The sequence below is a fragment of the Ochlerotatus camptorhynchus genome, unplaced genomic scaffold, assembly GCF_037179485.1.
Source record: "Ochlerotatus camptorhynchus isolate MF236.1 unplaced genomic scaffold, CSIRO-AGI_Acam_v1.1 ptg000084l, whole genome shotgun sequence".
In the NCBI taxonomy this organism is placed as follows: domain Eukaryota; kingdom Metazoa; phylum Arthropoda; class Insecta; order Diptera; family Culicidae; genus Ochlerotatus; species Ochlerotatus camptorhynchus.
The window spans coordinates 1,858,933-1,874,479 of NW_027040574.1; the positions used below are offsets into that span (position 1 = coordinate 1,858,933).

General features: G+C 42.1%; 1 protein-coding gene across 1 annotated transcript; it reads left to right on the top strand.

Annotated features, from left to right (window-relative positions):
- The first annotated feature begins 9,589 nt into the window (after window positions 1-9,589).
- LOC135698308 (adipocyte plasma membrane-associated protein Hemomucin-like) lies at window positions 9,590-11,286 on the top strand. The gene is made up of 3 exons (XM_065218224.1): window positions 9,590-9,858; window positions 9,929-10,137; window positions 10,204-11,286. Exons 1-3 carry the CDS (start codon window positions 9,755-9,757, stop codon window positions 11,211-11,213), a joined length of 1,323 nt encoding a protein of 440 aa, XP_065074296.1. The 5' UTR covers window positions 9,590-9,754; the 3' UTR covers window positions 11,214-11,286.
- The last annotated feature ends 4,261 nt before the right edge of the window (window positions 11,287-15,547 follow it).

Consider the following 15,547-nt stretch of genomic DNA (forward strand, 5'->3'; position numbering starts at 1 on the left):
TTCCCTCCAAAAACCAGTGTAAATATTGCCCCTTCCTAGCAGGTTAGCGCTATACCTAATTCAAAATTTTCCAAACACTAAAAGTAAGCTAAATCAAAGCGATACCAAATGGAGAACGACTGCAAGAAGAAACCCACACCGAAAACCAAAATCAAGACTTTAGGACGGTTAAACAGAAAGCAGAAAGGAAAAGAAAAATAAGAAAATCCATATGTTAGCATTGTAAATGTGTACGTGTTTATGAACAGAATAACGAAAACAAAAACTCTTTGAAAAAGAAAAACAAAATATCTAAAAACAAAAAAACAAAATTTAGCTTGATTTGATAATTTTCGATCATCCCGTTGGTAACAGAAGAAGCAACAGAGTGACAGACACATACAAACACACATCCAACAATAAATCTATCTAAATCTAAACAATGGCGTCGCGTGACCTCACTTTTGACCTGTTCTCCGACTTAACAAGGTAAATGGACCAGTTTCCAGTCTTAATTTTAAAATTTTAACATTTAACAAGTTTATTTCCATGCAGAGTTAGAACATAGATTTTGTCATATGTCTACGCGATTCATGAAAATCCATTTCAAATTAGAGTTAAAAACTCACTTACCCTATTTAAACAATATGTTTTCATTTGTATACGTTTTTAAAGAGGGAGAGCAGGTAAAAAGTGAGGTTACGAGACGCCACTGAATCTAAACTAAACACAATGACAACAACATGGCATCTCACAGAGACACAGACACGGATCAAAGTTGAAACAGTTCTACAGAATGCATTTAACAAACCGAATCGCGCGAGAAGAAAAAAAAAGAGATGCGCAAACAAACAATGAAAAAAAGAAAACCAACCTAATCTCTACTTTTAAGGGTATTAAAATGATAATTGATTGAATATAACCTATAAATACTAACACAAACAAGGCACACATATACACAAACAAACAAAAAAAAAACACATAGAGAGGGCAGAGATACACTTCCGCGAAGCCGTAAGCAAAAATGAAGGAAAACATGATACAGCATAAAATAATGTACCGGTTCTGCATGGGAAAGAAACAAGTGAATAAAAGTAATAATCAATCTGTAATGAAAATAAGTTATATGGAAAAAAACGGTGGTAAGTAAGTGATGCAGAAAGAAAGATTGAACAAGACATAAAAGAAGAGAAAAAAAAACAACCAACAGCAACAACAATGTGAGATGCGAGCAAATAATAAAGTAAATAAAAATGATATTTATAATTGACTAATAAATGTAAACGGGGTCGCATTTGCTGTGGTGGTGTGAAAGAAAGCCCTTTGCGATTCAAAGATTAAAAATGCTAATTTGTAGCTCAACATTCTGCCCAAAGAACTGGAAACCCGGATCACGGATTGCATTGCTGCAAAAGCAAAATTAACTACACAGACACGCCAAGCGCTTTGATTCCTGTTGCAGATAAATTAATTTCCAATTCCAACACAAAGCGTACGCCGGTGACGCAATCTTCGAAATTAATTCCCATGCGTCGATATTATTTATAGGTACATAGCAAAAAGCATCCAGAGTCGTGTGTGACGCTCGTCGCATCACTCATGGAAGCGTACCGCCACCAAACACAACAAATAGCAGTCAGTCAGTTATTCGAGTCGGTATCAGTATGTATTGTGTGGTGTGGTTGAGCAGAGAATTAAGGCAAAAAATCTTTCCTCTCATTATTGCCTGAGATTTAAAAAAGTAATAAAGCCAACCAAATAGGATGCCCGCTCATAGGGTAGTGTGGGCTATACGGAGCAAGACCAACCGTTAATTTGAGTCTAATATGTCTTGTACTGTATTACCCGTATTACCAAACCGGAGGCGATGTGAAAGTCTTTCGGGAAGGATTTTTTTTTCGATACGATCAATACGAAACTAACGATTTTAAACTGGTTCATTAAAGACTGGAACGCGCAAAAATTGGTCAACAAAAAAATCGTTTGTTTCAGTCAAAATTCGTATCAAAAAAATGTTCTTATTTTTCTTTTGGTAGTTCAATTCATATAGGGGAAATGTATGTAATTTCGGCCTAAATGTCCCTAATTCAGCAATCGACTAAATTTTCAATAGCGACCAAAAATATCCATGAGTACCGTCCTAATGACGCGTTCATCTAGATAAAATTGATAAATAGCAGACTTTTAGCGATGGGCCCAATCTTAGATCCATAGGCCAACATTAGAGCCATTTCCCTTATTTAAAGGAAAAAATGTTCGTTTATTCTTTTGGTTTGCCAAATCTGAACTGACCCCTTCCATTAAATTTTGCTCAGCCTATTGGTTCCAAGCAAATCGATTAACGTATCCCATACATACATACATACATACATTTATTTGTACAATATCACATTTAAGATAAGACATAATCAACAATAGTATGCCACAATACTCGGTTTGTGGCTGCCGCTCTCCATCCTCGGTCATGCCCAATGCTCGCTAGATCAGGCTCTACCTGTTCCGCCCATCGTGCTCTCTGCGCTCCACGGCTTCTTGTGCCAACCGGATCAGTAGCGAACACCAACTTTGCAGGGTTGTTGTCCGGCATTCTTGCAGCATGCCCTGCCCACCGCATTCTTCCAGCTTTGGCCATCTTCTGGATGCTGGGTTCGCCGTTCTCCTGCACACCGCCGAAGATCGTCCTTAGCACACGTCGCCCGAAAACTCCGAGTGCTTGCAGGTCCTCCTCGAGCATAGTCCATGTCTCGTGTCCATAGAGGACCACCGGTCTTATTAGCGTTCTGTACATGGTACATTTGGTGCGGGGGTGAATCTTTTTTGACCGTAGTTTCTTCTGGAGCCCGTAGTAGGCAAACTTCCACTGATGATGTGCCTTCGTATTTCACGACTCACATTGTTGTCAGCCGTCAGTAAGGATCCAAGGTAAACGAATTCCTCCACTACCTCGAAAGTATCCCCGTCTATCGTGACATTACTTCCTAGACGAATCCTGTCATGTTCGGTTCCGCCTACTAGCATGTACTTTGTTTTTGACGCACTCACCACCAGTCCGACCTTTGCTGCTTCAGGCGGGTGTATAGTTCAGCCACCGTTCCAAATGTTCTTGCGATAATGTCCATGTCATCCGCAAAGCACACAAATTTACCGGATTTTGTGAAAATCGTACCCCGGCTGTTGAGCCCGGCTCGTCGCATTACACCTTCTAGAGCGATATTGAAGAGTAGGCATGAGAGTCCGTCACTTTTTCGCAGTCCCCGGCGAGATTCGAATTAACTGGATAATTCACCCGAAACCCTTGCACACCGTCCATCGTTGCTTTGATCAGTCTGATCAGCTTTCCAGGAAAGCCGTTCTCGTCCATGATTTTCCATTAACGTACCCCCATTCTAGTCGAAATTCTAGTACTACACTATGTCTGTTTCGATTCGCTATGAAAGTTTGACAGATAAAATGAGGGGTTCGAGGATTTTCCTATGTTTCGAGGGGTGCATCGATTAGCTTGGGATCGAAGTGAGTACCAGAGCTGACCAAAAAAGTTGAGCACGTTTCTTCGAGACCTTCTAGTCTTAGAGTTACCTCTATGTTTAAACTGCTGCTCGTTTTCCATGGATTCATTAGTTTGTTTGAGATTCCGTTTGACCAAGGCCCAATACCGTTCGATAGGCGGACCACAACCACGTTGTTCGCATCGTACCACTCGATTGCCTTTTTCCCATAGTGGCAGCTCACCAAGTCCGGCCAGAACAGCACAGCTCTATTATGTTGCTTTAGGAATGGTAGCAACCGCTTTTCCAGGGACTCCTGGGCGTAGATCTCTTGATTGATGGTTCCCGTAATAATGAAAATGCCGCTTTTTAGACCACACGTGCATATGGCCTGCCAGACGAGATATTTTTTCGGGAACTTCGATAGTTTGATGGTTTTGAAAATTTCAGCCACCTTCCCTTTTCCTGATGCGGTATAAAACTCCTGTCCCGGAAGCTGCTTGAAATCCGCCTTCACATAAGTTTCGTCGTCCATGACGACACAGTCGAACTTTGTGAGCAGATTCTTATACAACTTTCGGGACCGCTGCTTTGCCGACGTGTTTTGTTTGTAATCTCGGTTCGCCACCTTCACCTTCTTAAACGTCGACAACCCGGCTCGTTTCTTGGCCCGCTGCACAGTAGTATCACAAACAAAGTGACAGACGGAGCGGCTCGAAAACTTTGGTGACTAACCTGCTATTTCAATTTTTCAGTGTACCTCATGGCAACACCACTACTACTAGATTGTACCACATGGCAACACTACTACTGGATTGTACTTGCATTTTCACCAAATGTATTAGAATGTTTTGGTTCTATCTCTTTCACTCTACTCAAAACTGAAATGCATAAAAAATGACAATATGATACACTCTTTGCACACTGTCAAAGAATCATTGTACACAAAATCAACTTTGTTCAAATCAAAACAAAAAAACTAACCCATCTGGTGGATGATGGCACAAGCTTCCAAGAAAATTCTATTACAGTTAACCACATTATTTTAATGGATTTATTCGCCAGTTAGTCGTCTGTCACTTCGTTTGTGGTAGTATCATAGAGGTAACTCTAAGACTAGAAGGTCCCGAAGAAACGTGCTTAACTTTTTGGCTCAGCTCTGGTACTCTCTTCGGTCCCAAGCTAATCGATTCACCCCTCGAAACATAGGAAAAACCAATAACCCCTCATTTTATCTGTCAAACTTTCATAGCGAATCAAAACAAAGATTGCGTAGTACTAGAATTTCGACTAGAATGGGATACGTTATTCGTTTGCTTGGGACCAATAGGCTAGTCAAGTAGTGAGCCAATTTAAAATCGTTAGTTTCGTATTGATTGTTGGTCGCACTGGAATCGGTCAAAGTTTGTGTTTGTTTTGATTCGCCTTATAAATTTGACAGAGTTTAATGAGGGGTTCGTGGTTTTTACTACTTTACTCGAGGGGTGCTTCAATTAGCTCGGGACTGAGTGTTTGAGTTCCAGATTCAGGATGTTGTCGAAACCTGGGGCCTTCATGTTTTTAGATGATTTGATATAGGCCAACAGTTCGTCAGCCGTAATCTCGGATTCCTCTGGAAAAATGTTAGGAATCTGAAGAAGATTGGTTGCATTTTCAGCAACCTCAGATTCATGAGGGCTGACGATGTTTTGTCCAAGATTATGGGAGCTGACGAAGTGTTGACCTATCGCGGCAGCCTTCTCATCAGGAGTTATCAGATGAACCACTGGGTCGCCGGGACGATCCAGTGGGGTCAGTGGGGGAATGGGTCTAGGCTTGTTTATAAGAATTTTTGTAAGTTTCCAGAAGGGCTTAGCACAATCTGGGAGAGAGCGGATCTTACTAGCAAAATCGTTATTTCTGAGAGCCTGAATGATCTTTGTTAATCGATTACAATTGGTCTTTAAGTTAGGCAGGCCAGTACGCTGGTACTGCCTACGAATGGTGTTACGGAGTCTAATGAGATCTTTGGTAGGGCTGTCAAGGTTCAGAGTGTTACTCACCTGTCTGGATACTGGCACGTGTTGTTCCCTGGCCCGGGAAATCGCCTCCTCGATGGTTTGAAGACACCGGTCAACATCTTCCGACGTCCCCGGTTGGACATCGTAGTCGATGGTTGTGTCGACGCAGTGTTGATATTGCGTCCAGTTGACTCGATGGTAGTTGCGCCGGGAAGCTTCGAATCGGTTTACCGAGGATCCAACTTCGGCCAACACCGGGTAGTGGTCCGAGCTCAGCTCCTGGAATGCCACAGGTTGCGAGACGTTGTGTCCCATGTTGCTTACGAAGATGTCGATGGTCGCATGGACCCCAGACCGACTCAACCGGGTGGGAGAGTCCGGGGCCAAGATGGTATAGTGGCCCTCTTGCAGGTCTTCATTGAGGATGATGCCGTTTCTATTGCTCCGACCGTTGCCCCAAGCTTGGTGTTTTGCGTTCAAAAGTTCGCGCTCCTCCGGGTGAGTTTGATAATGTCTTTGCGGAGGGCCACTGACGACCCGTCTCTGATGTTTGTGTGCTTGGGGCAGTAGGCCGCGATGATGGTGATTGGGCCAAGTGATGTGCTCACCTCCACTCCGATGGCTTCAATTGTTTTCAGCTGGAAGTTTGGTAGCAGCCGGCAACTGATGTTCCGTCTTGCAGCGATGGCCACTCCTCCACCTCCAGAGCAGGTGCGATCAAGTCTGACAAGCCGGAAGTCGGGAAGGAATACGTTCAGTTTGGGCTTCAGATGCGTCTCGGTGATGATAGCAATGTCGACCTCCTTGGTGTTGAGGAAATCCAGTAGCTCTCTATGCTTGTTCGTCAGTGAGCAAGCGTTCCAATTTGCAATTTTTATAGCTTCACGGTCCATACTTGGTGACGAGTGACAAGGCAGCATGAAGCTGTTCAGATCTAGTCTTGCAGGTACGCATGATGATGATGACCTCGGCCACGAGCGTCACAAGTTCCTCCGAGGTGAACGGAGAATCGTCGACAGGTTCACCTGAGACAGCAGCAGCGTATGATAAACCAGGGGCGGTGGGTGAACCTGGAATTGGCTGGGCCGCAGCAACACCAAGACGATGCTGAACTGTCCGACTGTTGGGAACCATTTGGATACTCGCGGGATTGGCTTGTTGGTTGTTGAGCGGAAGCGGGGCTAGGTTCGGAACATGTCGACGGGGCTGGAGAGCTAGGTACTGGACTTCCGTTAGTACAGGAGGCGAACGATGATTACGAAGGCGACCGAGCTGGTTGTTGATTGTGGCCTTCCGACGGATATTAATGAACTCCACTCGCTTTGGACATCCGCGATTGGAGGCTTGGTGGTTTCCACCGCAGTTGACACACGTTGGCTCGATGTCATCGACTTGCTCACAGGACGCAGTTGAGTGAGTTCCAGCACACTTGCCGCAGTTTGTCGTCATGTGGCAGTTTTTGGTACCATGGCCATATGAGAGGCAGTTCATACACTGCGTTACATCACGATGTTGGGGTTTGTAATGCTCCCAACTGATGATGACCTGAAACAGGTCCCGGATTTTGGATCTCAGAGCCGCAAGACTGGTGGATCCCTTCGTGAAATGAACCAGGAACAACTGATCACGGTAGCTGGTGTTTTGGTTGGGACGCCGGTTCATCTGGAACACGGCCTCAGGTTGGAGCCCAAGCCGCTCCAGCTCGGACTTCACCGCAGCAGCCTCGAACGACGGTAATCCACGCAAAACCACCTTCAGTGGCTTGCTCGATGGCAGATCATGCGTGAAGAAGTCCACGTTGTTGTTCTTCAGGAAACTTCCTATTTGTTTGTACTCCTCCAGGCTGGAGCACATGATTTTGGTACCGATGCTGCAAAGCTTGAAGCGAGGCAGCAGCTTGTGTTTTGCCAGTTCGGCACCCAGCTTGGCAACATCCTTCACCGGCGTGAAAAGCGGAGGAATCCGCTCTCGTCTTGCAATGGGAACGGCGTCACCATCGCCATTTTCTTCCGGGAGTACTGCATACTGGTTGGCTTGCAGTACTCGTTTTCCGGCGTCATCCTGCGACGCGCTGGGCTTGATTAGCACCTTCTTTGAAGGGCCCGCTGCTGGCTCATTGGCACGTTTACGCACCATTTGTTTCGTGTTTGCAAGTTCAATTAAACTTGCCAGAACGCGAGAAGGTGGCGACACTTCCACGGCGCAACGCGACAGCACAAAACGAAACAAAATCGAATCGAGAACTCGAGCGAAAATACGGACTGAACAGCTCGACAGTCGAGCAAAGAAATGCCGTCAATGAGCTTAGGTACCTCATATTTATACCTCTAGCTGTATCAAAATTTCCGAACCAATCAGATCCCGTTTACATACGGTCTATCACGCTTCACGCTCAGTTCATTCTACTCATTTCTATTCCACACTAACTCTACTACATTCTTCCCCTCTCCTACTCTCCTTAATTGAGGATCGGGGGCAATTTATCAACCCTCTCGGGGGAGTTTCACCTACCCTCTCGGGGGAATTTCTTCTACCTTCTCGGAGGAATTTCTTCTAACTTCTTTTAGGAATTTCATCTACCCTCTCGGGCGAATTTAATCTACCCTCTCAGGGAAGTATTTTCTACCCTCTCAGGGGAATTTCATCTACCCTTTCAGGGGAGTTTCAACTGTCCTCTCAGGGAGCGCCAGTAGCATCCTCGCAAGAAAGAAAATCGTTCTCACTTACCGAGTTGCACCAGTGTCGTGACTGAACCGAGGTTTCCAGCCTCGGTCACGGTTCCACGAATCTGCCGCTCCCTCTCTTGGTCCTCTAGTGCTGCTATCCCTTCTGCTGGTGCTCCTTTGCTGGTTGAACCAATCAGATCCCGTTTACATACGGTCTATCACGCTTCACGCTCACTTCATTCTACTCATTTCATATCTACTACAAAAGGGATACGTTAATCGATTTGCTTGGGACCAATAGGCTAGTCAAGTGGTGACCCAATTTAAAATCGTTAGTTTCCATCGGTTGGTTGTATTCTAGTGATAAACTGTATTTGTCCTTGCGTTCTAAAAATGGAGTGCACGTCTCGGACTTTAAGTGCAAAAATTCATTGGTGTTGATTCAAATGTTAAGGTCTTTGCATACCTATAGTAATCCTAATGATCCTAATCTATCAATTAATTTAAAGAAAAACAAATTTCAACAACTGAGTGAAAAGTTAATAGGAAATGAGCAGTTCGTGACCAAAACTGTGTATGCCAAGTATGTGTTATGCGTTAGCGCCTCGTAGTACAAGAATTCTGAACATATCTGTCCACCATCCGAAAGAACCCCTAGAACATCTTTGCCCAAGACGCCAACTTCCTAGATGACCAGGATCTCGAGAAACAGTTTTTACAGGAAATTCACATGCACACTAGTGAGTAAATTCAGAACTAATAAGCCCAACATCAACAAGGTCTTAACCTACTGAATAACTTTCTCCAAGATAGTAACCTACTGTATGGCCAGGATCACGAGATATTTGACGAACTCTAGGAGCTTCTGAAAGTAAAAATTATATAAATTTATCTGAGAATTTTTAAAGGATTCACAACTACATGAACTGCAGCACTGTCAGGACAATATCAACTGCAACAATCTGATTTTCAGACGAAACTTGTGGTACTTTAACAACACTTAGAACTTTGAATACTTTCACAGCGTCTAAAACTTCTAAAACTGTGGGAACTCTAGAAATTCCAAGCACTCGAGATCCTTACTAACTTCCAGAACTGTCAGAACAGCATAAACTCTGAGAGCTTTTGGAAATTTAATTAATCTCTAATCACACAAACTGTTTCTCCCATCCCCAGAAGGTGCCAATATTGCGAAGAGAATCGATAATATTTGAAAATTATACATAATGCACGTACTGTTCAAGTTTTTCAAATGAACGTTGGTCTTGCTTAACCCGAGCTTCCTCTATTGCAACCGAATATGACGTGAGTTAGAGAGCGAGCGAGCGAGAGAGAGAGTTCAAAGAGCAATGTATTATCCATCGTAGCGTAGCGTAGCCAGAGCCACGGGCCATAAGCACAGCCAGATAAGACAGACCACAAGCCAAGCCAGCGCTATAGCTTACAAACACCGGATCGATCCATACACCGACACACAACGAATCGAATAATAAGCAACTCATAACTAGCGTTCAAAGATTGAAGACGTACCACCGGTACGGGTGAAGAGTTATACAGACAACAGTTGGAAGTGAATTTTCCACCAAATCCAGTCATTTACCATTAGAAAATCTAATCCAAAAACATGGGCTTCAAATCGAAAGTGTTCAAAGTGTCATTGTTCGTGGCGCTAGTGGCTGTACTGCCAGGTCTGCCACCGTATCCATCGTTCCCGTTCAAAGCATTCAGGTAAGATCATAAACTCACCCACCGCATAGGGTGCATGGGGGCACAAAACTAGCCATGATTTACTTTTCAGCGTAACACCGCCGCGAAAGCTGGAAGGCATCCTCGCACCCAACCAGCTTCTCAACAATCCAGAACGTTGGCTCGAGAATCAACTGGTAGCACCGGAATCGATCGTCGTTCGGGGCAATACAACATACGCTTCCATGACCGGTGGGAAAATCGTGGAGATCACCAGCGACGATCAAATCCGAGTGATTACCAAATTTGGAGTTGAGTGCAGTGAGTATGATCTTAGTAGAATCCTGTGTTCTAAGAAATTTCATTTTGCGCTGTATCCACCAACAGAGGGTACCTACCATGAACGAGAGTGTGGACGCCCACTTGGAATAGCCTTCGACACCCAGGGTAACAACCTGATCGTGATGGAACCGTACTTCGGAGTCTACCAGGTTCAGATCAAAACCGGCGAAAAAAAGCTCTTGATCCCAATGGACCAGATCATCGAAGGTGGTAAAGTATCCCGGAAGCCTGGAATTCCCGCGAACTTGGAAGTGGCGCGAAATGGTGACATCTATTGGTCTGACATGTCGTCGGATTTCCGCTTCGAAGATGGTATGCAAGCGATGTTGTTGAACCCATCGGGTCGTTTGCTGCACTACTCACGAGCTACCGGCAAAAACCGAGTTCTGATCGATGAAGTCTACGGTGCAACCGGAGTCGCTCTCAGCAAAGACGAAAGTTTTGCTCTCGTCGCGGAGCTTGGGGGTCAACTGATCCGAAGGTATTACCTGAAAGGACCGAAAGCAGGAACCGACGACATCTTCATCGATGGTCTACCAGGACAGGTCGATAATCTAGTCCAGGATGATACGGGTCTTTGGGCTGCTCTACTGATTGCCGTAGACGAAAGTAATCCATCGCTGCTGGCCAAGTTGGCACCGTTCCCTAATGTGAGGAAATTCCTCGTTCGCTTGATGAGCATAGCGGAACTTCCGTTCGACTATATCTACCAGCAGACGGGAAGTCACCTTGCCCTGCGAGTGTCCAACTTCATCGGGAATTTCGAAAGTTTGGCGGCGCTATACCCGAAACGTGGTACGGTTCTACGGCTGGATTGGGAAGGCAACATACTGGCAGCTCTGCACAGCGACGATGGCCACACGAATATGATTGACCACGCCGTGCAGAGTGGAGATTATCTACTGCTCGGGTCTCCCGTGCACAATTCGATTAGGAAGGTTAAGCTAACCGAAGAGGTGTTGAAGGTTGTGTCCCCTCCCGCAAGGAAGGTGCAGCCAAAGGTGGTGGTGGTGGATTCGAAGAAGGAGAAACAAGCGGGACATGAAGAGCTGTGAAGGGGTGAGGGATGAGGATATAGGTTTGTCTTAGAATTCGGGGTGAATAAAATTGCGATTCAGGTTTGAAAATGTTTGAGGAATTTTTTATTTGATAATCTGTGATTACTGCGAAGAGCTCCAAGGTGGAATTTTGTTGTTGTTGGCCAATTCCACAATACTCGACTATTTCTAGGCTGATTCTTGATCAATTCTCGCTGGAATCTCGATAATTTATCGTATCGTTCGAACAGTTTAAAATGAAGTTTCCTACCTCTCGAACTTTGCAACGTATAACAATATTTTGATATTTTTGTCTTCAAGAACCTCGAGAAAATTATGCTAAGCTTGAACAATCTGGAACTTATTGCTTAATGTTCATAAAACCACTGATAAAAAGTCGTCCCAAAACTGCTAGAAAATGCGATTCATTTTAGTCCGATTATCGATCAATTCCCAACGAATTTTAGATGAATTTGCCACCAATTTCCAATTTTTTTATTTACTTTATTCAAATATCTATTTTTGTAGGATTAATTCTACCCAACTATCCAAAAATAACGGTTTTTGGACAAAATGTTGAATTAAATATATAAGGACATAAGGTCGAATGGAGATGGACAAAATGTCGACTGCAATTTAACCAGACAAAAGGTCGAAATGGATAAAAGGAATAAAATTTAGAAGGACGAATGGACATGGAGAAGGGTCGAATGAAATTTAATGGGACAAAATTTCAACTACAATTTAATGAAACAAAAGGTCGAATGGACAAAAGGAATGCAATTTAGAAGGACAAAATGTCGAATGAAGTTTAATGGGACAAAAGGTCGACTGCAATTTATTGGGACAAAAGTTCGAACGGACAAAAAGTCACAAAGGACAAAAGATCGATGGGAAAAAAGGTCATAATAGCCAAAGGTCGAATGGAAAAGAAAAATAAATTAAATTAAAAAGATTTTTTTAAGGATATGAGGGCGAAAAGATATGAACAAAAGATCGAATGAAATTTAATTGGACAAAATGTCGACTGCAATTCAATGAGACAAAAGGTCGATCGGACAAAAAGTTGAATGAAATTTAATGGGACAAAACGTCAACTGCAATTTAATGAGACAAAAGGTCGAACGGGCAAAAAGTGGAATTGGACAAATTAAAAACAATTTAGAAAGACAAAAGGTCGAATTGACATTAACAGAAGGTCGACTGCTATTTAATGCGACTAAAGTTAAGTTGAATTTTCTTTATTAAGTAAGCGTTCACCCTGGGGCTGTTTCGCCTCCGTTGTGACAAAAGGTCGAACGACCAAAAAGTCGAAATGGGCTGAAGGTCGAATGAACAAAAGGTCGAATGAAATTAAAATGAACAAAAGGTCAAATGCTCAAAAGATTTAAATGGACAAAAGGTCAAAAAAGGTCAAATATCTTTTACTGGATCAATGAATAAAAATAATAAAATGTCAGAAAGGAAATATGCTATGTAAAGCAAGTAAATCAAACTTTGACTTTGGGTAGCCTAACTGAAATACACGAAGGTTATTTCTCTCTTTCTCTCACTCTCTCTCTCTTGAAGATAACTCCTAAGAGGCTTGATGGAGCCTCGCTCGCGAGTTTGAAATGAGCCGAGTGTAGCATTTTTCTGAGGAGTAGAATGCCTACTGCCAAATCATTTTTAACGATTTTTGTAGCATCAAAATGGCACCCTTAACGAGTTCAGAACCACTTGTAACCATTGTAGGATGGTGCATTGTCTTGTCATGTGGGTGTGGAGAATGACAATAACGGGATCAAAATGCGTTTAGTATGCTTTTTTGGGGTTCAACCGAAGTGAAAAAAATGCATTTTTAACGATTTTTGTAGCATTAAAATGGCACCCTTAACGAGTTCAGAACCACTTGTAACCATTGTAGGATGGTGCATTGTCTTGTCCCGTGGGTATGGAGAATGACAATAACGGGATCAGAATGCGTTTAGTATGCTTTTTTGGGGTTCAACCGAAGTGAAAAAAATGCATTTTTAACGGTTTTTGTAGCATTAAAATGGCACCCTTAACGAGTTCAGAACCACTTGTAACCATTGTAGGATGGTGCATTGTCTTGTCCCGTGGGTATGGAGAATGACAATAACGGGATCAGAATGCGTTTAGTATGCTTTTTTGGGGTTCAACCGAAGTGAAAAAAATGCATTTTTAACGATTTTTGTAGCATCAAAATGGCACCCTTAACGAGTTCAGAACCACTTGTAACCATTGTAGGATGGTGCATTGTCTTGTCCCGTGGGTGTGGAGAATGACAATAACGGGATCAGAATGCGTTTAGTATGGTGCATCGGTCGTATGAGAAAACGAGAGTTCCCAGTCTTCTTAATATGTTGTCTTCGACTTTATTCATTTTCAAAAAAAATTGAACTTGGAAATCCGGATGGCCAATATCAAAACGTACAAAAGTTTCATACATCATTTAACGGAATTCTGTTGATGGTAAAAGTTAGAGGCAAATGAATGTAAATGAATGCACAAAATGAATGTAAATGATTTGCCATGCCTAATTCCCGGTCCGATCTAGGAATGTTTCGGTTTGGAACATTTCTCGACGTTCCTGGGCATAGAGTAGGATTGTACTTGCCACACAATGCAAAATGGTACACGTATCAAAAGTTCTCAATTAATAACTGTGGAAGTACATCTAGAACACTAAGTTGAGAGCTACAATGCGAAGAAAAAGAAGAATAATTATTAAGAAAATTTGTATATTTGGAGCTAGGACAGGACGCGTCAGCCCAAATGTAGCATCCCTGTTGTAATTTAACGTTTTGTGGCACGTAGTTCCGTCCAGTGTTGCCAAATTTGTGGTTTGTTTCGAAAGATACGAGGCTTTCTTGTGTTATTTTCAGTCAATCAGAAAGCGGTCTCCGTTTGACACCAAATTGGTCTCAAAATTTAGCATGAGCTGACCCCACCCAGATTTGGAGTTATTATTTTTTAACAATCCTGCACATACAAAATTCAAGATTTAACAACAATAGAAAATTGTCAAGATCCAGAATAGAAAAATATTCCAGACTATAGATTTCAAAACAGTTTCAAGTTCAAGAATTTTGAAAAAAATCAAGATTTTATACTTGAACCATTTTCAAAATTCTTAATAAACAATTTTTAAGGTCTTCAATCCTCATAACTTGAGTTGCTGATGCGGGATTTAGAAACAAATGTAAGATGCCAAAAAGATGAAAAATTATCTTGGATTTCACCATATAGGGTTACGGTATGTAATGTGGGTCTAGTCCTTTCATTCGGCCTATCACGCAAATAAATAATTAATTAAGGAATATTACACAAAAAATAAGGAAAATATTGATCACTGATGGTTGATAAATGTGTACCACACACAAATCAATTTATATCACAACATTTCAATACATTTTCAGCTCTCGTAAGTAATAAAACTGGTTGAGAATATCACAATGTTCGGAGTTTTTAGCCGCCATGACTTATAAGGTTAAGATGGGAAGGTTGACTGACGATCATCAAATGGCCTGATTATGGCATTTATTGATTGGAATTACCTGATAATACACACTAGACGTAAAACTTACAGTTGCTGTTTGAATATTTTATGTTTATTTTAATTGTTTAACAACGTTTTCACAAGTAAAACATGGACCCAACTTTAGGGACACATTTCTTTTCTATGTTCCTAACTTTGGCCCATGAAATTCATTTGACAGCATATAGCAATAAGAGTAACGTCAACAATGTTGTTTTGCATTTGGATGATAAGGAACGAACAGGAAGGGAGATTTTTTCTGCCAAACCTGTATAATGAACATCACAATGTTCTGATTTAGATATTCTGCGGTCAAAAGACGATAAGCGAAATTTTTAATTTTTAATTTTTAAATTGAGTGATTTAATGTAGTTTTCGTAAAATTTTCTCTAAGAAATGTTTTGAGGAATGAAGAGCATTAAGTTAACAGTGATAGTGATAAAAAAAAATACATCAGAAAACGTTACCAAGAGCGTTTTTTTGAGGATCAAACAAGATAGGACGAAGTTGCATCCATAAATAGACCCAATTTGGGGACAATAGACCCATATTACATACATTTCCCTCGTGAGTTATTGTCTTAAAAAAAGTAAGTTTTTCAACTTTTCGTGGTTTCTGATAGCAAACGACATGATAAGCATATCTAAGCATACCATTTAGCAGTAGAATATCGTTTGCAGGTAAATTCATTGATGAGTTATGATTAAAAACGTAATCGATGGCTGCATATTAGACCGAGGTTAGGGACGTATACCCTATTCAGAATTCTGAGGCTTAGCAGATCTTGGATTTTTTTATAGAACAAATTTTA

Bases quoted from the DNA above. Each gene is read 5' to 3' on its own strand.
- LOC135698308 (XM_065218224.1), top strand. From the start codon at position 9,755: ATGGGCTTCAAATCGAAAGTGTTCAAAGTGTCATTGTTCGTGGCGCTA. The intron at 9,859-9,928 runs GTAAGATCATAA...TTTACTTTTCAG, and splicing joins TTCCCGTTCAAAGCATTCAG to CGTAACACCGCCGCGAAAGC. The intron at 10,138-10,203 runs GTGAGTATGATC...ATCCACCAACAG, and splicing joins CAAATTTGGAGTTGAGTGCA to AGGGTACCTACCATGAACGA.